At 40.7% G+C, this 24415-nt stretch overlaps 1 protein-coding gene across 4 annotated transcripts in view; it reads left to right on the plus strand.

Moving 5' to 3' along the window:
* The window catches only part of DYNC2H1 (dynein cytoplasmic 2 heavy chain 1), a 256629-nt gene that overhangs the window by 7880 nt on the left and 224334 nt on the right, over positions 1–24415 (plus strand). For all 4 annotated transcript variants that reach the window (XM_045077504.1, XM_045077505.1, XM_045077507.1 and 1 more), the window contains exons 5-21: positions 564–708; positions 1636–1868; positions 4216–4350; positions 4457–4570; positions 4688–4799; positions 5128–5252; positions 6415–6590; positions 8597–8792; positions 10940–11035; positions 13943–14095; positions 14628–14726; positions 15670–15809; positions 15892–16120; positions 16959–17086; positions 20656–20771; positions 21864–21991; positions 23985–24134. In XM_045077504.1, coding sequence (XP_044933439.1) covers positions 564–708; positions 1636–1868; positions 4216–4350; positions 4457–4570; positions 4688–4799; positions 5128–5252; positions 6415–6590; positions 8597–8792; positions 10940–11035; positions 13943–14095; positions 14628–14726; positions 15670–15809; positions 15892–16120; positions 16959–17086; positions 20656–20771; positions 21864–21991; positions 23985–24134 — 2475 coding nt within the window. The remainder of the gene's footprint in view (positions 1–563; positions 709–1635; positions 1869–4215; positions 4351–4456; positions 4571–4687; positions 4800–5127; positions 5253–6414; positions 6591–8596; positions 8793–10939; positions 11036–13942; positions 14096–14627; positions 14727–15669; positions 15810–15891; positions 16121–16958; positions 17087–20655; positions 20772–21863; positions 21992–23984; positions 24135–24415) is intronic.

Consider the following 24415-nt stretch of genomic DNA (forward strand, 5'->3'; position numbering starts at 1 on the left):
GTAACAAGCAATGTGGTCCGTGAGTGGTGACGCATGGGGACTGCAGTGAGGAACGTTGTCTGGTGCAAGGATCGCCTCCTTTCAGGGGCTGCAAGAAATGAAACCAGACTGTAAGAAAATTAGGTCAAGGGCAAAATAAATGACTAGACTTTGCAATTCTTATTTTTTCCTCTGGCTTTTCTGAAAACTTGTAGGGTATTTGCATAAAGAAGTAACACAGTGGCAGAAAAAGGAGGAGGGAATGATGTGACAGGGGTTAGAATTGTAGCTATTGGGGGTGCCTGGGTGTCTCAGTGGGTTAAAGCCTCTGCCTTCGGCTCAGGTCATGATCTCAGGGTCCTGGGATCGAGCCCCACATCGGGCTCTCTGCTCAGCGAGGAGCCTGCTTCCTCCTCTCTCTCTCTGCCTGCCTCTCTGCCTACTTGTGATCTCTGTCTGTCAAATAAATAAATAAAATTTAAAAAAAAAGAATTGTAGCTATTGAAAGGTCTGGGGACATGTTGACTATATTGATGAAGCTATAGTTCTAATTGTTTTTAAAAATGAATGCCTTTTGGTTTTAGGAATTTTATAACTTGGACAGTCTATCCTTATTGGAAGTGGTTGACTTGGTGGAGACCACTCGAGATGTCGTAGATGATGTGTGGAGACAAACAGAGCATGACCACTACCCTGAGTCGCGAATGTTACATCTCTTAGACATCATAGGTACTGTTGAAGAAGTAAATTTTTGAAACTTTGGAAGGCTGTCTTACTTTGTTTTCTAGTTTTTCCTCCAAGCTCTTACTGAAAATGCTCCTAAATGTAGTAAATGTTGCTTATAGTAATGCTTAGAGCAGATCATACAGGATTAACCAGAAATTTGTCTGTAGTTGGTTAATTTAAATCATATGTGGCAAATTCTTTGACCATTAAGGCAAGTAAATTTACATAGATTTTTAGTCTCTATGCATGTATTAGCTTAAACTTTATTTTGTAATGATTTCACAAGTCTTTAATATGTATTGGTTTACTTGTTGGTACTTAAAGTGCATATATTTTTTTGACCTAGAAAATACCATTCTCTTTATTATTCTCAGGAACTATTAGACAAGTACATAAAGGTAGATGTATAAGGGTAGTTACGGCAGCATCGTTTTAATGTGGGAGTAGAGAGAAATAGCAATTGAAAATTGGTCATATAATGCTATCTCCATACGTAGTGTAGCCTTTTGAAAAATTGCATGTATTTTTGCACTTGTGAGATGCACATACTACCTTGAAAGATGCAAAAATACAAAGAAATATTTTGGGTCCAAGGATGTGCATGTAGGATTTCACAGATCCTTAGTTTGCTAATACGTTTATTTTTGTCATAGAGTTTATTCCATAATTATTTAGTACAAACACACTTCCATTAAAAAATTTGCTTTCTGGGGGCACCTGGGTGGCTCAGTGGATTAAGCCGCTGCCTTCGGCTCAGGTCATGATCTCAGTGTCTTGGGATCAAGCCCCACATCGGGCTCTCTGCTCAGCAGGGAGCCTGTTTCCCACTCTGTCTCTGCCTGCCTCTCTGCCTACTTGTGATTTCTCTCTCTGTCAAATAAAATAAATAAAATCTTTAAAAAAAAAAAATTTTGCTTTCTGTTTTATTAGGTGGTTCGTTTGGAAGATTTGTTCAGAAAAAGCTGGGAACTTTGAATCTGTGGGAAGACCCTTATTATCTCGTGAAAGACAATCTGAAAGCTGGCATTTCAGTTTGTGAGCAGTGGGTGACGGCCTGTAATCATCTGACTGGTCAGGTGTGGCAGCGCTATGTTCCTCATCTGTGGAAAAAAGAGAAATACTTTCCTGAAACACTTGACAAACTTGGCAAACGCCTTGAAGAGGTATCATTTGATTACCTGGGTCTTTGACATACGTGTGAAGTAGGTTCTCTCTTGTTTGTGCATAGATTTTATAATTAGTAGGTATTATACATCTCATAGGAGTTATTTATGTTTTGGGGAAAGCATAATAATTAAAGTTAATGTGAGATCATTTTTGGCAGTCATGTGACTAGTACCCAACTAAGGGCTGGTTTCCACCTGCTTGCTTTTTTGGGTGCATGACTGTTCACCTCATAAGTTGTGAACTTCTATTTTGTACTTCTCTGTTGTGAAAAAGATAATCAGACCCCTGTCCAGGAATAGATGCTCTCAGACGTTCTCTTGGCACTTGAAGTTGTGAAGCAGGGACAGCTTTTCAGGGAGTACTCGGTGGAAATATTTGGGAGAGCTGTTTAATTTACATAGGTTACAAGTTTCAGTGTAGAACTTACATATATAGCGTGAGGGGATAAGCAAAATGAGAATATGCAAAGATTGCAAAGCTGACTTTTCCCCTTTGTGCTTATAGTTCTTTGGGGATTTTTAAAAAACCTTTTCATTATGAAAAATTTCAAACATGCACAAAAGCGAAACAGTATAATGAATGCCCGTGTATCCATCACTCAATTTCAGCAGCTGCTGGCATTACTCAGTTTCTGTTCTATCTCTGTCTACCCTGCCTTCTCTTGGTTTTTGGAGTATTTTTAACGCCAAGCCAGGAAATTGTATACATACACCCTTAAAACAAGCATAGTACCACCATCACACTCAACAAAACCACAGTACTTTCCTAGTACCATTTTGTATTTAAGCAATGTTCCATTGTCTTGATTGTTCCAGAAGATTTTTACAGTTAATTTACTTGAATCTGGCTGCTTCCTGGGTGAGCTGTGTAATCCCTACCGGGTAAGTCAGGAGACATGCAGCCTCGATTTCCCGCCGGCAGGAGTTCAGGTTGCTCTTGGCTCTCCTCATGATGCTCTGCCTTCAACTCTTCCTACGCGTCTACCAGCCGCGGACGATCGTGAGCCGTTGTGATGTCGTGGTTCTCTAGTTCTTCTGTTCCTTATGCATCTCTTGGAGATGATGGAAGAACATTTTGTCATCAGTTTTTTAGTTACCCTGAAATAGTTTGTACATGCATGGCAAAAGACACAATTACCTTTTTCCTTGGATTTATCATTTTTTAGACTGATGAACAAGTTAGTGTCAGAGTTAAGTTCCATAGGCAATTAATGGAATTTTTTTGGTAGTATCATTCCAAAACCATGAGTTTTTATATTCTGTGAGTTTCAATCTGTTATGCTTATTGTTAGCCTCAAATTGCTCCATCTTTGGGCATCAAGTGCCTATTTTAAGTTGGCTCTTGACTTACTTTGACATGAAGCCAGTATTTCTTTGATAACTTCCTTACTTTTAGCGCCCTCCCCACCAAATGTACCAGCCCTACTTGGACATTTTCTGCCTCATTCCTGGAATTAGTCATTGCTTTCAAGAGGCTGGTTCTTTTTGGTGGAAAATGGTATTTAGCAATGACAGTCTGTGGGAAAGAGCTGAATGTTACTTAGTTGTCAGTGCTTTTAGGCTTTCTCAGCAGATGGGGTTGTTAACTTTCATTTGAGTTGGAAAGATGAATAGAAACTACTGATACTTGTTTCTTTGAAGACACCAACTGAAATGAAAGGTTATAGTGATTTTACCAACTGTTTTGATTAACTTTTAATTGTTTTTGGAAATGTTATTTATTTGTTATTTCTAAATTGAAATACCACACATTTTATTCATTTAAACTATACATAGTTTTTTGTTTTGTTTTTGCCTTTTTTTTTTTTTTTTTTTTTTTTTTAAAGTAGGCTGTATACCCAGCTTGGGCCTTGAATTCATGACCCTGATAGTAACTGACATGCTCTGCCCACTGACCCAGGCAGGTGTCACTGTTGGTGAAAGTTTCAAACACCAAGTGCAACAATTTGTTTCCCAGCTGTTTGTAAATTATACGTGATAGGGTTGTGAACGTATCATTTCACTGTTGGAAGTGCAATTTAATGCAGAATAATGAAAATCAGAAGTTTTTACTATATCATGGACTCTAAAACGTACTTAAATGAACCTTAACCATGGCTTACCCATATTTAGAGTCCGTGTGTTTTCACCAGGTTTGAGCACTTAACTGTGAGGAGTGCGACAGTGACCAGCCTCCTTGAGCAGCACTGTGGTGACAATGAGTAGTAAATCTCAGGTTCCTGTTCATTTACTCCCTTCAGTGAACCCAGTTCAAAGAGACTCTTGCTGAATATATGTAGATTCTAGACCTTTTTGTGTAGCTTTATCAATTTAAATAAATCTGTTTTAATATTTTATGTTTTAGGTTTTGGCTGTTAGAACAATCCACGAGAAGCTTCTTTATTTTTTACCTGCTGGTGAAGAGAAGATCATATGTCTGGCTCGAGTATTTGAACCTTTTACTGGCCTGAATCCTGTGCAGTATAATCCATATACTGAGGTTGAGTCTATGTGTTTTTGTCTGTATAACTTCCTGTTTGTGGTGTTCTTCCCAAGGGTAGATGTTGAAAATACTAAAAGTCTAATACTATTATTAATTTGTTTAGCCTTTATGGAAAGCTGCAGTGTCTCAATATGAAAAAATTATTGCACCTGCGGAACAAAAGATAGCAGGAAAGTTGAAAAATTATATTTCAGAAATTCAGGATAGTCCACAGCAGGTAAAATACTGGAATATTTTACTTTTAATACTTCCCACAAGCTGGTTTGGGAGGTATTTATGTATTTACTGAGTTGATCGACTTAGGATGAACATGGACTTTTTTATTTTATGTTAGCTTCTTCAGGCATTTCTGAAGTATAAAGAGTTGGTGAAGCGTCCAGCTATAAGTAAAGAATTGATGTTGGAAAGAGAAACTTTACTGGCAAGACTTGTGGACTCAGTTAAAGGTAAAAGTTTATCAGAGATTATTATAGTGTTTGAGAAAATATTTTTGTAGGTTACTTTTTCTTGTATACCATTTAGGATTAAGACTATATTTTACAACATTATTTGATGAAGATTAATTTACTGTTTTTGTTATAAATTACAGATTTTAAAAATTAACTAGTTATTTTCTTACTCTATCTCATTTGATGCATGTTAAGTTCCCTGAGGTTAAAGGACCAAGTCTTCAGGTTTTTCTATTCACAACCTTTCAGTTAGTACTTGGTACACGGAAGGCACTTAGGAAGTCTTGGCTGACTGGGTATAATTTATTTGACTTAAATTTTACAGATTTTCGGTTAGACTTTGAGAATCGATGCCGAGGAGTTCCTGGTGAAACGTCTGGACCACTTTCTGGCAAAAACCTTTCAGAAGTTGTTAATAATATAGTTTGGGTTCGCCAGTTGGAACTGAAGGTATTAGTTTTAATAGATGTTGAAGAACACTAATTGTAATGTGCCAAATTAATATGGAAGTCACTGTAGAACTCTAGTGAAAATGAAAAAATATTCTCTGCGTTCTGTGGCATATCTGTCTAATTTCCATGTGAAGTATAGAATTCTGGAAAAGTGTACAGAGGAGGTTTGAATGATCTGCTCATTTTCTAGGTAGAGATAATTAGCACATTCTTTATCATTCAGAGCAGTTGTCCCAGGTGAAGGATCTTCTCAAGGAAATGTTAAAGAGGAATTCATCTTTTATGTATTTTCAAAGGATTTTTTTAATCCTTTGAGATTATCACTGTAAAATCTGAGTAGTTGCAGAGGCCGTTGGCAAGTATGTTTATGTGGGTAAATCATTCTAGGTTGAAAGAAAATTAAAGGAAAGGTGAAATGTAATTAGGACATTGCCTAATGTAGTGTCCATAATTTATGGATTTAACAGCTTTTCTTTTAACGTTTCAGTATTATCAAAATGGATCTAAGAATCTTATATATTCACTAATGTATATGGCCCAGATGGAATAATGTATATTCCGTCTGACTCGCATAGTGGGTATTGGCTGGTTGCGGCCTGTGACTAAGAGCAAGCAGACCCAGAGTGCTGTGAAGGCTAGCGCGTTGGAGAGTTCTGCTGACTCATGGCTGCGTTTTTGATGTTCAGTTTTCTGAATAGAAACTGTCAGCTTTCCAAAGTGCTGTCGAGTTCTTTGTACAACAGTTGTGGAAGGAAGACATTTCTTTCCTCTGATTGCCCTTCAGATTCCCAAATACTGCGTGAGCGCTTCACCAGAGCAGTAAGCAAAGGACGGCGTGAGTGCTGCCCTGCAGCAGCGATGCTGAGTGCGTGGGGGTCTCAGCAGGATTTCCCTCATCCCACCGTTCCCGCTATGCCTCGGCGCCTTCCAGCTGGGCTATGCTCTTCTGAGTCATACAAGTCAGAAGCCAAGTAGGGTTTGATCTGCTCACATTTGCTGACAGATCTTCTATCTGACTGTTTATAGGTGAATAGGAAAGTAATTTCTGAACCACACATCAGAAAAGGTGGCTCACTTTATGCTAATTTTGTTGTATTAAGATATTCTTAAAAAAAAAAAAAAGATATTCTTGTAATGTTGTTGTAATGTGGCTTTTTAAGGTGGATGATACTATCAAGATTGCAGAGGCTCTCTTATCTGACTTGTCAGGGTTTCGATCTTTCCATCGAAGTGCCGAAGATCTGTTGGACCAGTTTAAACTGTATGAACAGGAGCAATTTGATGATTGGTCCAGGGATATTCAGTCTGGTTTGTCTGATTCCAGATCTGGCTTGTGGTAAGTATAAATGCGTTAAATCGTGAAATCCGTGCAAGAGTCCTGTCCCTTGTGGTAGTAATGTAAGTGGCAAGGTGAAATTTTACCTCTTCTCTCCTTTGCTGCTGCTCCTTAAAACATTTTCTAGTTAGTTTTTGGTGATTAACTGTTAAGTCGCTAATGTTGGGAACTTGGAAGGTAGAGTTAGTCAGTTAGTTGACTGCCCTCTCCCCTGGCCGCGCTTCTTCTGTCTGTTTCTTGGGTCTGCAGATTCTCATTTTAAGATGAGGCCTTCCTCTCTCATGGTGTTGCTGTCAGTGCTCATATGTGCTTTTCTGCCTTTTTACATTGAGATTATTTACATGGATACACACACACATTATAAACTATAAAATTTGATTATTTTAAGCTCCTTGAGGGAGGAAGTAATCTCTTCCTGAAATATTCCTGTGGTGCCCACCAGAGGGTTAGGGTTTTCTAAACACTTACTGAGCATTATTGAACCTAATTTAATTGTTAACCTGTTGTGATGTGTTTTTAAAATGGATGATCTGGGAAAAAACCATGGTTTCTTTGTTTAGGTCAACTTACCTTAGTATATTACTATATTTTAGAAACTGGTCATGTTTTTAGAAACTTGTTACTTTTCAAAAGAGTAACTTCTGCTACTTTGTCCATGATAGGAAATTCTGTTTATTTTTCTTATTCTGCTACAAAGAATACTTAAACTTAAGGGAGAGCTTCTTACACGGAATGAGTGGTTTTTTCCCTTGTCTGGCATTTTGTATGTGGAGGAAGAAGAAAAGAACCAAAGTGTTCTGGGGTGTAATGGGGTGTAACGTTGAAAGCGTTCCCGCTTTCAACCTAACATGTGCCAGATGGTCCAGGCTGAAGAAGAAGAGTTTTTTAGTCTGCTAGTTTTGGGAAATGTTGACACTTGTCTCACTGCGGCTCTGGTGGAGAGCCACTGTGAGTGACAGCATGGGAGGGGCTGAGACCTTCCGTAAAGAAGCCCGTTGAGGGCTGCTCAGCTCAGTGTTTCCCATGTGGCAACGAATCACTTGGACTCCCGCTTTTTCTTTCTGGGCAAAACTCTTAATCGTTCTGTAGAATCAGCATGTTTCAGAATATGTTTCAGGATATGCAGGTGTGTAGAAAGTAATTTTGAGGATTAGTTCAAAGAAAATCACCATTAAAATTTTCTGACAAGCTTTATGTTATGTTACAGGAAAGTTGAGGCTCATCACTATTGTTAAGTCACTCTAAAGTGCCTACTTTTTATTCTGTGTTATTGAATGTGTCGATAAATCGGTGGCATGGACTTTGCTTTTCAGTAGCTTACTTTCCAAAACCTACAAGTTTTCTTAATTGTGAAAGTGGTTTGAAGGAATAAGCATTGTGTAGTAAACCTGATCCTGGAAGGGAAGTCGTGAAACTATAATCCTTCTTGGTGAATTTAGTGTAGTATTTTCATAGTCATGCTGACTCGAGTGTCCTGATTTAACAATTGCTACTGTAGCATTTTCAGGAAACACTGAAGGACAGTCCTTAGAGAAAAAAGGTAAAAGGTAGAGGGATGAAATATTTGACTCTCTCTCTTCCTACCATTTTGATGTTCTTTACCATTGATCCTTCAGTAAACATATTAAGTAAGTAGGCTGACTCAAAAAACCCAAGGTACTGTTTGGAAAATGAATCAAACCCTTCTCTATGGTGAATATGATGCCAGTTTTGAGCCTGAGCTGAAGGCTAAGAGATTGATTTTCCTGGTATCAGAAACTGCTTGGTGGACATATTAATGCGACATATTGGACATATTGGACATAATGGACATATTTTGGATATTGTAGTTTATTACCAAGATCTGAATTGCGAGACACTATGTGAAAAAAAAGGTTGCTTGAAAACTATAAAATTTTTTTACCTTGAATTAATTTTATATTTACAGAAAAGCTGTAAAAACTGTTGTGTTTTTTGTCTGTTAAAAGAGTGAGAACATGAATCTTAAAAATATGTTTATTTTGTAGTATCGAGGCTAATAGTCGAATTATGGAATTGGATCCCAACGACGGATCATTGAAAGTGCATTACTCAGATCGGTTGGTGGTTCTTCTGAGAGAAGTTCGTCAGCTCTCTGCACTTGGCTTTGTTATTCCTGCCAAAATACAGCAAGTTGCAAACATTGCACAGAAATTCTGCAAGCAAGCAATCATTCTTAAACAAGTATGACATTATATTTTTGAGTATATGACCATTCTGAGTTCATTAATTACACTATTTTAAGGGGTTTGTTTTTTAAATTTGATTTTTTTAGGTAATAGAATAGCACAATTTGGAAATTATGATTTGCTAAATGATTATATTATAAATTTTGCTTTGCAAATCTAGGTAGGAATTCATTAATTTGTGGTATTACTATTTTTAGTCATTCTATTTTAGTCAATCTTTGAAAGCACAGGCTTGCTCCCTTCTGTGTCCTGTGTACTTAGTGTAACACAGCAGGAGCTCAGATGGTGAAGGAATGATCGTGCGCTGTCTGTATTTGCCTGGGGAAATCTATTCACAAGAGCTGCTGCTCGGGAGCAGGTGTGTAGCTGGCGTAGGGAGTGTGAAGTCATAGCTGGTGAGACAGTAGCCTGGTCAGACTGCTGTAAGAGTGTGTGTGCTTTTGCTTCTAGTTTTCTTGATGAGGCTTTTTCTTGGACTACTATTGTGGTGCAGGCTAAGTACAGTGGATATTCTCCACCAGATAAAGCAGATTTTCATATGTACTAGTGGAAAGAAGAGGACTCTCTGTAAAAGTACTTAGGAATTTTTTTTTTCTCTTGGGGAGAGAGAGTGATGGGGGAACGGACAGAGTCTTAAGCAGGCTCCACGCCTAGCACATGAGCCTGACGAGGAGCTCAATCTCACCACCCTGACTCTGAGACTGGGACTTGAGCTGAAATCAAGAGTGGGACGCTAAACTGACTGAATCCCCTAAGTGCTCCAGTGAGGAAATATTTTTTAAGCACATACTCTGGGCTAAGAATTTTCTGAGGTGCTGGGGACACAAAGATTACAAGAAAGTCTTTAAACTCCTTAGACTTGTGCCATGATGCCCACTTAGTGGGCTTCCCTGAACTTCTCCTTTTTCCCCAAAAGAGTTGATATGCCCTCTTCTGTTCATCATTGTGCCGTGTAGGCATCTCTGTTTTCTGGCTCACTGATTCACAGGTACTACTGAGTGCCTCCCACTCGCTGGACGCTGTCATTCTAATTTGGGAGACAGCAAACATGTAGTAGGTAGTTGTAGGTCATGATGAGTACTTTGAAGAGAAAGAAAACAGAGGAAAGATACAGAGTGGTCAGGGTAGGCCTTGGTAAAGGGTAACGTTGAGAAGGGGTATGACAAAGTGACAGCAGAAGCACACAGGCGTCTGGAGAAGCACTAGTGCATGTGGAGGGAGCAGGTCCATGGTGGGTTCCTGAGGCAAGACTCATGCAGTGGCTTAGAGACACGGCAGGGCGGGGGCGGGGAGGTGAGGCTTCAGTGCAGGGACGGTTTGTGCTGGGGCTGACGGCCAGTTGATGGCCAGTTTATGTGCGATATTTGTACTGATGGAGGGCCGTGGGTGTTGGACTTGGATTTTATTCCTGACTATATCGGAAGCCATTGGGATTTTGGATTTTATTCTCAAGTGCCCTGGGGAGTCATTGGAAAAGTATGGTATGATTCATGTTGAAGGAAGGACAACTGTGGCTTCTTTGAATGCTTTGAAAAGAAAGTAGGAAGCCACGACTGGAAATGGGCACTGGTCTTGTCAAGAAACAAGGGTGCTTGGACTGGTGTGGGACTGATGGAAGCGGGTGAGATGGCTAGATTTAGTACGTTTAAGAGTATAGTCAGTAAACATCACTGATGTGGGTGTGAAATACAAGTTAAGGACAACATGAAGATTTTTTTGGTCCTAGAAATGGATTACATGTTATAAGCATATAAAGCATATAAAGAAAGAAAGAAAGAAAGGAGCAGAGAGTTGTAAGAACGAAGACTTGCGTTTTTAGTATTTGACATGCTTTACTGGTTTCCTCTGTATTTCCCTTGATATTATGATCTTCTTGATTGCAGGGACTGGGTTTTATGATCTTTGTTTAATCAGCCCCAGGACATGATTTGGCAAATTGTAGGAACTCAACACTAATTGTTCATAGCATACATAAATGCTACATTAGAGATGAAAAATAGTTTTGTTAAATCTTAGCATGAAGATTTCATGAATTTAATAAAGAGCTAATATTTCCATTCAAACAATTAAAATTGAAAACAAATGAAACACTAAATATGTTATTTATTATTGATTATTACTAACTGGACTTTTACTTTGTAGGTGGCACATTTTTACAATTCCATTGATCAGCAAATGATTCAAAGTCAGAGACCAATGATGCTACAGTCTGCATTAGCGTTTGAACAGATAATTAAGGTAAATGGACTTTTTATGTTGTTAGAATTAGAATTTACATGTGAGGTGTTTCTCTTTTAGTTTTTTAGTATATCCTTCCACTTAACATTGATTAAGGTTTTGTTTTGTTCCCCAATGACTTCCTTCACTCTTAACAAGTAACATTTTTCCAACTATAGATTTAAACAGCTACATTGTTTCACATATTAAGGCACTGAGTTTGATCAGTTGACTTCATGTGTGTATATACAATTGGTGTGCTGTTACAGTTACTTAGTCACCGAAGTATGAGGTCCTTATATATTAGAAAAAAATCTCCTGATTTTATAATTCGGTATTAATTTTTTTATCTGTGCTTATTCAAATATGCACACATATGGCATTAGAAAAACCTAGAAGAGTTTTTAAACTGTTACTTTGTGACTGGGGGCTTTTTGAAATTTACATTTTTAGCTTTAACAGAACCTAAAATGTTTTAAAAATAGGTAGAAGGGAATAAACCCTTTCCTTCTTGTTTTATTTGAGGTGGATTGCCAGTTGTGGTCCTCCTCCAGACTACCCCCAGGTTCTGTGATTTTCTGGGAGGACTGATAGGACTCAGGGTGTAGTTGTACCCAGAGCTGGTTTATCATGACTTACTGCAGTGAGAGGATACGCAGCAGAGGCAGCACAGGGAAAAGTACACGAGGGTGAGGTTCTGGGGACGCCAGGCACAAGCTCCGAAGAATCCCTCCCAGTGGAGTCGCGCTGGCGTTCTTCTCCCCCGACCCCAGCAATAAGCTGTCCTGCGTGTGAAATGGTGTCTTACTGGGGATGCCATTAGTGACTCAGTGCCCAGGCGCTTACTGGGGGCTAGACATGGAGTTATCTTCTGCCTAACATGTACCAAAATTCCAGGTTCTTGCGGGGGATTGACTGTTGAGCATAAACCTTCGTGTTTCGGTGTAGTGAGCCAGGCCTAAGGGTGAGGTGGTGGGAGGCCTCCCGGGTGCAGGGTCAGGTGCCAGGGACGGGTCTGTCATGGAAGCAGGCCTTCCGAGGGAAACCATGGCGACCTCCTCTGCCAACTCTGTTCTGCACACTAGATCTCAGGCTTCACATTTACTATAAGGCAGATAATTCATATTAAAAATTATATTAAAAACGTATTTTTTTAATTGCCAAAGCTCAGTATGAGTTTATAGTGGAAAGTTTAAAAAATAATGGCAAACAAAAAGAAAAAAACTGTTTTAAATATATACCATCAAGGGATGGCCATTGTTAATAATCTGGTGTATATCCTTTCAACTTTTTTGGGGGGCATATTTATAAGAGTACTTTTGGGAATGGGGTAAGATTTTATTATTTTTCACCTAATAATGTTTAATTATATACCCTTAGAACTTTTTCTTCTTTGATAAATACATTCAAAGTGGCATCTGTTGATATTTCTATGAGAAATTGGGTTGTTAGAAGTAAATAAATGGATATAGCCTCTGTTAAATGAATCTGAAGGGTAGATAGAAACTAAGAAGGACAAAGAACAGGGAAGTTTGTGTCAATCCCCTTGCCGCTCGCTGGGTTGGAGAGCAGGGCCTCTCGTTTAACTAACTTCATCATCTCTAGGAATGCAGCAGAGGTAATTACTAGGTAAATGTTTTCACGGCTGTCCACAGAGGTTTCTCTCGGATTGATCATCTTGTCAGTTTCACTCATTTTTCAGCTACTGGTTGAGGGTCTCCCGCATCCAGGCGCAGTTGTCCTGCGTTACTGTTGCCTACATCAGGGACGTCTAGGAGCCGGACTGCTGCCTCACTCTCTTCCCCACTCCGTTTCCCCGTATTTGTCCTAAGTGTGAGGTACCCTCTGCATTCAAATGGGGTGGTCCTTTTTGCGTCAGTCATCAAGTAGGATTTAAGAAATTCAAAGAATGAGGATAGTTTATTTTCTTCATCCCTGGGTTTTCCTTTGCTTTTTGCGGTTCCCATTGAGAGTCCTACCTCTGGCCAGGCATTGGGAGCAGGTTTGCTGGAGGCAAAGTCTCTTGGTTTTCCGTTGTCAGAGAATGTTTTTATGCCCCTGTTATCTGAAGGATGTTTCACAGGTGCAGGTTGCAGGTCTCAGCCCTTGAGGACTGTGGTTCCGCGCGCTGCTGGCCGTGCAGTTGTAGCTGGGAGATGCCCTGGAGTGGGATCATGGTCCCTTCTGTGTGAGCGCTGTTTCTCCCTGAAACAGGGAACTGTGGTGAGGGGCCTGGGTGAGCGTGTGTGCTCGGCGTTCTGCTTGGCCCAGCGGACTCTGTGCTGAGGAGGGTGAGGGACGGCCTTGCGCAGCCTCCCAGGAAGGGAGCTGGAGGTCACGCCCCCTCGGGCCTCGCCAACGCCTGCCTGTGAAGGGCGGCAGCTCGCAGTGCCCGAGTCCTGTTAGGAAGCTCGGGGGGACTCTGCTGGCTCCCTGGCCCCACCAGCATTACCCCGCGGGGGCTGCCCTGGCGGGGGACGTGGAGCACTGCATGCTTGGGACAGTGGTGGACAGCAGGTCGGCTCTCTGCAGAGCGGTGCTTTCTGGGCTGGTGTCTGGCAAGAGTACAAAGATGTTCCAGGTGGAGGCTCGTCCACTGGCGGCCCTGTGTATTTGGGAGACAGTAAGAACACGTGCGTCTGTGTTGGCTCAGGTCCCCAGGCCTCTCGGTTGCTTTTTTCTGTTCCTTCTGTGTGTGTTCGTTGTGTCATCTGCTTCTGTTCTGTGTGTGTTTCTCTCCAAGAGGAACTTCGAAGGGATGGAGCTATTCAGTTTTGCCGGACTGCCTTGCCATTTATAAAATGGAAAAGTACTGTAAGCTTTTTTCTTGCAAACCAGGGGTAGGGACAACTGGTCTTAAAATGTCTGTGGAGTCTTCAGGAAAAGAGAAATGCATTTAAATGCTAAATGACACTTGTTGTATTTTAGAATTCAAAAGCGGGAAGTGGGGGAAAGTCACAAATTACTTGGGATAATCCTAAAGAATTAGAAGGCTACATCCAAAAACTCCAAAATGCTGCTCAGCGACTTGCCACCGAAAATAGGAAACTGAGGAAATGGCACACTACGTTTTGTGAGAAGGTATGTTTTATTTATAAAGTTGCATAGGTTATGACGAGTATTATTTAAATGGTATTTGGGATATAATCCTAAGGACTTTTTATTTGGAAGTCTAATTATGTAACAGACTTAAAGTTGGCAGGAACAGTATGAAGTTCACACTTACTTCGACTTCATCTGTTAGCAACTTGTATAACCGTAGCGCGTCTAACAAAACTAGGAACTAGACGGCTTTGAGCTTCCAGCTTTCCCACTGATGTCCTTTTCTAGGATCCTGCCTTGCATGGAGTCCCCGAGGCTCGGCAGGCCCCTCCTCCACAGACTTCCCTTTGTTTCGTGACCCTGGTATTAGTAGTTGCTGGCGGAAGGCCTCTCACTGTGGGCTCCCTGTGGGCTTCTGTGCCATTCTCGTGCGATGGGGAGGTATGCTGCGTCTCGCTGTAGGCGGAGGTACCTGATCTTTGGTTTAGGTGCTGTCAGGTTTTCCACTGAGAAGTCATTGTTTTCCCAGGGCTCGGTTACTTCTTGGAGACTGTTTTGCCTTACTTTTCAGGTGGTTGTTCTTATGAATGTTGACCTGCTGCGGCAGCAGCAGCGCTGGAAAGATGGATTACAGGAGCTGAGAACCGGCTTGGCGAGTGTGGAAGCTCAGGTGAGGCGAGTGTGGAAGCTCAGGTCCTGCACTCTGGTATCCCCCCTGCCGAGTGTGGCTCTAAACTGATGAAAAATCTCGCATGAATTTCTAATTGAGAAGTCTACTGAACCCCATACAAAGACCACAGGTTGGCCATGCTTTCACATTTCAAAGTTAAAAAGGGAGTTTCCATTTGCCTCATGGAATGCCAAGTTTCTCAGTTCTGACTTTGTAGTTTCTCTGAAAACTTGGTGCTTAAATTTTGTCATTGCCTAGTTGCCTTTTAGGTGATCCTGCCATCTGTAGGACACAAAGCTGAGGTTAGAACCCTAAAAAATGAAATAGCTCTTTCAGTATGTGTGCCCCTTTTTTTTGGGTAGAATTTCAGTTCTACCACATCTTGATAGGAGATGATGTATGTGACAGTGGTGGACACAGAGCCCACCAAAAATTAAAAATTAAAGTATTAGAAATTTAAAAAATTTAAAGTATTAGATTCAATATATTTATGGTTAAATGGAAGCAAATGAGTGTATAAACTGTCCTGAGCATCCTCGTGTTTTAGATTGATCATTTACAAATGTGCCATGGAGCATTTAGGGAGGGAGAGGGAGGAGAAGAGCTGTACTTGATGGGAATTTGAGGAGGAGGACCAAGAAGTTCATAAAGTAAACCAGTTTCTGTGAGTGGTTCTTCTGTTTTGTTTTTGTCTTCAGCATCATAAAGTCCACAGGTAGAATCTACTTGACATTAACTCGATGTTTAGGTGTTGCTGATCGTTAGCGTATTACTTATGAGATGAGAGATGTTGGTGTTCGACTCTGCTGCAGAGCTCGACAACGTTGAGAATGACGTGTTTGGTTTTTGGTTTTGCTTATAATTTTACGTGGTGGTAGAAAAGCTTTAAATGGCAACCGCATTCCGGTACGTGGTTTTTAAGAGGTGTGAATTACCCGCTTAGGGTTTCCAGGCGAGCGACATGCGGGCGTGGAAGCAGCACTGGGACCACCAGCTGTACAAAGCTCTGGAACACCAGTACCAGATGGGCCTGGAGGCCCTGAACGAGAACCTGCCGGAGATCAGCGTGGACCTGACCTATAAGTGAGGCACAGGGCGCCCGGGCTTGTCCTCAGCCTCTGTGTTCCTCCCCGTGCCCATTTCAAAGCGATTTCCTTGTTTTTAGACAGGGGCGGTTGCAGTTCAGGCCTCCTTTTGAAGAAATCCGGGCTAAATATTACAGAGAGATGAAGCGGTTCATCGGCATTCCTAATCAGTTTAGGGGAGTGGGTGAGGTCGGAGCCGAGTCTCTCTTCTCGGTTATGATCGATAGGAATGCAAGCGGATTTTTGACTATTTTCAGCAAAGCTGAGGATCTGTTTCGGAGATTATCAGCTGTTTTACAACAACATAAGGTACAGAACACGTATTACAACTTTCATCTGATTGCATTAGTATGAAGTGGGCCATCTGCTGTGTGTCTTGTGTGTCCTCACGTGGGGCGGAGGGTCAGCACTGGTGGTGATGACACAGCCTGTGTGGATTCCACACCTGGGAAGAGAGTCAGGCTAAGATTTTTTTGTCTTTGACTGTTTGAAAATTGAGAAACTGGTTGTTGCATCAACATGGAACGGGACAGGATTCTGTGGTGTCAATTTTAATTCCTCTCAGGAAAATATATCCTTTTCCTCATGCTTTGGATCAAGAGCAAAGCATGGAGCAAAGTGATGTCATGAAGATGATGAACTGTTTACTTTGAGGGAATCCTGCCGGCCTCCCAGGCCCCGCCCCGCTCCTTGCTGCCTCGACAATGACGGTGATTGAGAGTCCAGCCAGTCTCACCCCTGCATCTGTGATGCTGCTTCTCTACTTTAGGTTTCTAGAATGGGCTGGGTCTGGATCCTTTCAGATTTGTAGTGTTGGCTTCACCAAAGTGATTCTGTGTAATTGTCAGATTTCAGAAGAGAATCTTAGAAAACGGATTTTTGTGATCTCTTAAAAAAAATTTCACCATTGTAATAATACTTTTATGTGTTACATAGTTTCTTTATTCATTCTTTAGGCTCTGCAGTAATGGCTACATTTGCATACTTAAGTTGAAATTTACATGAATACCTTACATTTGTACCTTTTAAATCAGTGTTAATGTTGGACACTAAGCTTTTAAATGTTCGCGTATTAGTAACTAAGCTTTTAAATGTTCGCATATTAGTACTGTTTCTTTACTAACAATGTTTTTCATTCTTCAAATAGGAATGGATCGTAATTGGGCAAGTTGATATGGAGGCTCTAGTGGAAAAGCATCTTTCTACTGTCCATGATTGGGAGAGAAATTTTAAAGCACTGAAAATAAAAGGGAAAGAAGTAGAACGACTTCCAAGGTATTGGAAGTTAAAGTTGTATTTATGCACCATCACAGTTTCTGCCAGGAGATGGGAAGGGTACTCCTCGTTTGGTGGTGTCAAAGTCAGGTCACCGTCTTAACGCCTCTAAAGCTCAGCTCTGACACTTGACTGTCATCAGAGTAAGATGTTGCTGAGACCAAAGAAAGTTCTCTTCTGGAGGTTCTGCTGTCTGGGACCTGGTCGGATAGAGGAGACTGGGGTGGGAGACTTGGACACGGACCTGGCATGCGGATCTCACAGCTGACTCAAGTTTCATGTGGCCTCACTTCCTTTTGGAGGGCCCTGGCAGTCACCCAACAGCGTGCTGCGTCTGGGTGTTGCCTTAGTTGTAGGAGACCCTTTGCTGGGCATGTCCTTACCTACCTGCTCGAGAAGGTAGCTCCCCCATCACTCTCTGAAATTCGTGGCCCTAGAACCACTCTGCAGTAAGTTCTATGAGAGGCCTATATAATTGTGCACATATTACCTACAATCTCACTTTTACTAAATCATTTGTCTATTCATCCAATAAATATTTGCTGAGCATTTATATTATGCAAACTTTGTCCTGTGGCAGTATAAAGTTGCTTGGTGCACTAGACCCAGAACCTCACGTTGCTTACTCTCTGGCAGTGCACTGAGACGTGACCGAGTGCGTCTACACAGGGGTTGAGGGGGTTGGCTCGGGGTCATCTGATGATGGCTCATACCAGCTCCAGGAGCTCGACAGCCACTGCGAGCCCGTGAACCTCAGTTTCCTCAGCTTTAACATAGTTACCACTGTAGTATTTATCCGGAAGGGTTTTGAGAATTCAGTACGTACTTTGGCTACAAAATACTGGTACAGATGGAATTGTGAGTAAATGCTAGTTACTGTTGTTATTGCTAGTATCAGACAGAGCAGTGTGTTTCATTTGAGAGGCTGAGCTGAAGACTGTGGAGACACACAGGATGCTGACATCCCGTCCATTTGGGTCAAAATCAGGGAAAGTCTCCTTAAGGTAGAGATCTTTGAACTAGAACTCTGACAGCTAGAGATGAGGATTGAAGGTTCAAGCAGAGATTTCCAGGTGAGGAATTTCTATGCTGGAAATCAGAAGTTGGTTAATTGAGAATTGGATGAATGAATATTTTTTAGGAACTAGAGGGAAAGTTCGTGGAAAGGGGCAGTTAAGGAATAGATATGGGAGAGGGTTCCATTCTAAGGTGGGAAGTTGGAGTTTCTCCACATTCGAGTGGTTAGTTAGCTCTTGAAGATTTCTCGACGGAAGCGTGTCAGTACCCGAACAGTAGGGGTGTCAGTCTGGAACTCATGAGTCGGGTGGCGGAAACAGATCCTGGAGGAAGAGAGGTTAGTCTGTCAGAACCACAGTAATTAATCGAATTAAGTTGTTGGTACTCAACATGGGAGGCGGGAATATTAGGAAGTATTATCAAATACTTGGGGGATTATGAGGTTTTGCCTTTGGCAGAAGATGAAGGATGACGAATAGTGAAGAGACGAATGACAGGTGAATTTGGGCTGAGATGACTTAGATAATGATACCGCCATAGTGGCGCATCTCTCTGAACCCGGCTTGCTCGTTGTATTTGCCCGCTCGCGGACCTCGGCTGCTGTCAGTGTAACCTGTCTGTCCTTCGGTGTACACAGCCTTCCTAGCCTGCCCGCCGAGCTAAGCAGAAGGAAAAGAATGCCTGTGCTGCATGCCTTTTCTGCAGTTTGCTCTTGTTAATGATTAGCACGAGTTCATGTAAGCGCGAGTCTGCGCTAACTCACACACGGATACTGTTTCATGGGGGCTTAGGCTGTACTGATGTAGGCTATGAGGTTAGAAAAGTGATACTCTCATGTATTTCGGATGCTATAGGAAGGGTATGATTTGGGGCTAGGTCGTCTAGGGCCAGGCCATCCTATCCGTGGCTGAAGGGACCCTCATTATACGTTACCAATATTTTTGAGTGAAAGGTAAGTTCAGTCTGTCCACAGGATTCTGTAGTCCCTGAGTATAAGTCTGCTGCCCTCAGACTTCTTGATGTTAATTCATTCGCAAAATATGGTATAATTTAATTTCTCGGGTTTGCTAAAATCGTCTATCAGGTATTAGGAATTTTGACATTTTATGTGTCACAATTTCAAAAATTATATAAAATTTCACATAGCAAACAAACTGGCCCTTAATGTTTTGCTGGTGAAGAACTGGAGTTTAAACCTTTACAGCTAGTGGGTGTTTGAGAGTACCTAAAGCTTTAAGGGAAAATTATATTTTTAAAATAGAAGTGAGGATTTAACTCGTACAATTTGCTATCTAAAATGTCACCTGGCTCTGTGCCTCAAAAAGGATGAGGAGCTTTCTAAGTAATCTTCGTGATCACAATTTCCAGCCTTCTTTTAACTTTGTATGCTTTAACATAAATAAGAGGTTTCTTCAGAGGAACAAGTCTGGTTCAACTTCTGTTTACTCAGAACATTTCAAATTGCCTTAAGGATACTGTGCAGTTAGTGTTCTTAAAAGTGAATGTCCTTTTTCCGATCATTAAAACAGCACATTTGTTGTATAAATTTTTTAAAATATAGAAATTGCTCTTAATATTTGATGTTTTGGAAATATTAGTACGTATACTTAAATATTTGAATTATACTGTATGCTGTTATTTAACACTAAATAAATAATATAATAATATATTCCTGATTAATAATAAATAATTATTTAAATTAAACTTAAGTTTAAATAAAAATTAAACTCAAATTAAGGTAAGTTATAATAATTAATTAATTAATTGATTAGTCTTGTTATTACCTAGTCCTCAAAAAACTTGATTTTTAATTGTATGGATATATAATAATTTAGCCATTTTTGTATTTAGCTTTTTAATTATTTTTCACTATTATAATTGATGCTTGGAAGTAGATACTTGTGTATAAACTTTAGAGTCCGCTCTGGAATTTTCCTTAGGATAAATTCTAAAGGTGAAGTTAATAAGGTAAACAATATGCCTATTTTAAAATGCTTGATAGATCTGGCTGAATTGCCCCTCACAGAAGTCGCACGGTTTTATACTCTGACCAGCAGTTCTGAGTGTTCTGTTGCGCCATACAGTTGAAGATATGAATTAACAATTCATTACATTTTTGTTGATATGATAGGTATAAAATGATATCTTAATGTTTTATTGTCTTAGGGCCTTAATAATCTATATTCCCCCTTCTGTCTTTGTTTTCTTTTCCTTATCCTTATTGTATGCACTTTGCAGAATTGGGAATTCATGTTATAAATATTCGAATAAGTACATTACATGCTGTGACAAGTAAAGGGCTTGTCGATATTTAAATATATTCATGTGAGACTAAAAAACTGTAGTATTGTAACAAAATCATTGTTTACATGTGTTAAAACTTTGTAATAGTACGTGGAAAGCATTTTTACTAAATGAAATCTAACTGTGCTTAAAGATCACGATAATACTTTCTGATTTATATTTTGAAAGGTATTATGTAAAATCATTATAGCGAGACTCTTCTCTAGTAAGCGTTTCTCATGGCATGCATGTCTGTTGGCATTTTGCAGTGCGGTCAAGGTGGATTGCTTAAATATTAATTGTAACCCTGTGAAGACCGTGATTGATGATCTCATCCAGAAGCTGTTTGATATGCTTGTTCTTTCTTTGAAGAAGTCCATCCAGGGTAAAGACACTTTTTGCTTTTTATTTTAACTTAATTTTATACATAAAGGCATGTATTTTGGTAGTTAGGAAGTGTGAATCCCAATGATGATTAAAATCAGCCAACCTGGGCACCTGGGTGGCTCAGTGGGTTAAGCCGCTGCCTTCGGCTCAGGTCGTCATCTCAGGGTCCTGGGATCGAGTCCCGCATCAGGCTCTCTGCTCGGCAGGGAGCCTGCTTCCTCCTCTCTCTCTCTACCTGCCTCTCTGCCTGCTTGTAATCTCTCTCTGTCAAATAAATAAATAAATAATCTTTAAAAAAAAAAAAAAAACCTATTAAAAAAAAATCAGCCAACCTAGAAAGTATTATGAAATGAAGTGTGCTTAAAATGATAATTTTAATAAAATAGGAAAGTCCATATCCAACTGTTCAAGCTCAAAAAATGAAGGGTGTTTTTACTATTTGTAGTATGAGCTACTCTTAGTTTGTTGTATATGTTCCTGACAGAGGTAGATAATGCTGCTAGAATGTATTTCTTTTTCTTTTTTCTTTTTTTTTTTAATTTATTTGACAGACAGAGATCACAAGTAGGCAGAGAGGCAAGCTGAGAGAGAGGAAGGAAAGCAGGCTCCCTGCTGAGCAGAGAGCCTGATGCGGGGCTCGATCCCAGGACCCTGGGATCATGACCTGAGCTGAAACCAGAGGCTTTAACCCACTGAGCCACCCAGGCGCCCCATGAATGTATTTCTTCTTATCTCTTCAAATTACCACTGTTTTCCAAAATACCACATTGTTTCTTTTTCGATTAAACTGAGATATTCTGACATATTATCTAGAAGACTGGAAAGGTTACTAATTTTGAGTATAATTTACTAAAAATGAGTACATTTTAACTTCCTCAAAATTTAGAGGTATAATGTGAAACAACTAAACTTTCATGACAAGAAATTTTTTTTTTGCTTATTCTGTATTTTAAAGTTTTGTTGTTTGAGCAAATGAAAATTTAAGTTTTAATGTATGCTATGTAGTGATCACTTCTAACACTGATTTCAAAATGGTGCAACGGAGTAATTTTGGTGATGATAGCATTCTCTGTCCATGTCCCCTATTCAGCTCACCTACATGAAATTGATACATTTGTCACTGAGGCCATGGAAGTGTTAGCAGTTACGCCCCAGTCTGTGGAGGAGATCGGCGATGCAAATTTACAATACAGTAGGCTGCAGGAACGGAAACCAGAGGTGAGAATCACAAAGTAAAGTTACCGACTTCTTCGTAGCACGCAGGAGATGTTTCAGTTAGGCAATCTTATGTGACTCTTTAGGAAGACCGCAGAAGTTCAGAATTGTAGGGAGTGCGCGTAAGCCGGCCCAGCTGGCCGGTCATGGTGCAACTCTTGCTGTTACCCTGGTGCCGTGACACAGTAACAGTCACATTTATTACTGTTTCAGGAGTATTCACAGTCTGTTTTATGAGGTGCCATGGTAGAATGAGACTAAAATAATTCATGCTGTTACTTCCAGGGTTGTAACTTTAGGATGCTGGAGAGTGAAGTTAGAGCTGAATTAGGAATACTTACACACACAACACACACACTCACATACGGAGTGGTTCCATTATGGTTGATTGTAACTGTTTAGAAGAAAAGAAATAATTCAGATCAGGAAACAAACGTTTATGTGTCCCTCCTGTGAAATAGACTTAAAATTATTAAGATAGTTCAGAGGTAAGTGAAATAATATCCCTTCTTGTTGTAACACAGGGGGTTGGTTCACAGAAAGAGGAATGAGTGTGTCCTAGAGCTTTGGCTGAGCGGCTGGGAAGCTGCTGGTACCATTTCCTGCCAATGGGAATGACTGGAGGAGGAGGGTGTTGGGATATCAGAGGCGGTGGGGGCTGTGGTGTCTGATGGAAATTGAATGAGGAATATGGAACTTAAGAGTACGACTGGAGATGAAAACTTGAACGCCATCTTTACATGCATGAAATGCAAAGCCATGAGATTGACTAGACCACCTGGCTGACAGCAGACAACAGACGCTGTGGGAGCAGGGTAGAATATTCCAGAATTTAGAGTTGAAGTGTAAGAGGAGGTGCAGAGGAGAATGAAAATGAAATGGGAGGGAAGGCACAAAAACAGGAAGAGGAGACACGGATGTCACATGCGAGGGCAGCGGGTGAGGCAGGAAGACCTAGACAGGATCTCTGTCATGGGAGCCAGTAAGGACCTCAGGGTCCATCCCGTCGAGGCTGGGGAGTCTGCCGGGCAGCATGCGGCAGGGTGTTACAGAGTCGTGTTTTGAGGTCTCTCTGTTGCCATGTGGCTTGGAAAGAGGAGTCGGGGCAGGCTGACTAGGAGACTGTCGTCCTGTCTTTTCGGGCTCCTCTAAGTCCTCCTCACGTGTGAGAAATGAGAGCCTGCCTTCTTTCTCTTCTGCTGAGTGTCCTCATGCACAGTGGCTCACTTCCATGAGTTTAGTCGCCCTTTTCTTATTTTTTTCAAAGATTTTATTTTTTATTTATTTGAGAGAGAGAGAGAGAATGAGAAGAGAGAGCATGAATGGGGAAAAGAGTCAGAGGGAGAAGCAGACTCCCTGCAGAGCAGGGAGCCCGATGCAGGTCTCGATCCTGGGAGTCCAGGATCATGACCTGAGCCGAAGGCCATCACTTAACTAACTGAGCCACCCAGGCACCCCTAGTTGTCCGTTTCTTAAGGACCTTATTCATGACTTTCCCTCTCTGTTGAGTAGAATAGCTTATTTATGTTCTTAGATAATCCTAATCTTTGTTCTTTTAGAAGCCCTTTTAAGCATTTTTTTTTTAAAGATTTATTTATTTATTTGACAGAGAGATCACAAGTAGACAGAGAGGCAGGCAGAGAGAGAGAGAGAGAGAGAGAGAGAAGCATTTTCTTATGAATGGAACTGGTATAATCAGAACTTCACCTTGAATCCCGCTGTAGCATTGTGTTTATGAATTCATGGTGTCATTCAGTCTATAGGGGCAACTTTAGGATCCTTTTTAACTCTCCTGTTAGAGGGCCTTAGCTGAGTTTGCATATAATAATAAGGAAGTATTAGGAGCTTCATATCCAGGAATTTAACAAGTCATTTCAAAGCAGAAATCTTGATTTTAAAAAGCAAGTCATGGAACAAATTAGAATAAATGAGCCTTAAGGAATTTGATAAAATGGTTTTTTGTTTTTTTTTAATGTGTTATTTCTTCAACCTTTAGATTTTGCCCTTATTCCAAGAAGCTGAAGATAAAAACAGACTTTTACGGACTGTGGCAGGAGGAGGTTTGGAAACAATTAGCAATCTGAAAGCTAAGTGGGATAAATTTGAGTTGATGATGGAAAGTCACCAACTTATGATTAAAGATCAGGTAAGAACACTTTAGTCATTTTCTTAAAATGGAAACTTGATTTTTTGTTCACTTAAGATCTCTCACTTTAGGGGCTCCTGGGTGGCTCAGTGGGTTGAAGCCTCTGCCTTCGGCTCAGGTCATGATCTCAGGGTCCTGGGATCGAGCCCCGCATTGGGCTCCCTGCGCAGCGGGGAGCCTGCTTCCTCGTCTCTGCCTGCCTGTCTGCCTACTTGTGATCTCTGTCCGTCAAATAAATAAATAAAATCTTAAAAAAAAAAAAAAAAAGATCTCTCACTTTA

Source organism: Mustela putorius, unplaced genomic scaffold (assembly GCF_011764305.1).
Source record: "Mustela putorius furo isolate JIRA1106 unplaced genomic scaffold, ASM1176430v1.1 tig00000198_pilon_pilon_pilon, whole genome shotgun sequence".
NCBI lineage: Eukaryota > Metazoa > Chordata > Mammalia > Carnivora > Mustelidae > Mustela > Mustela putorius.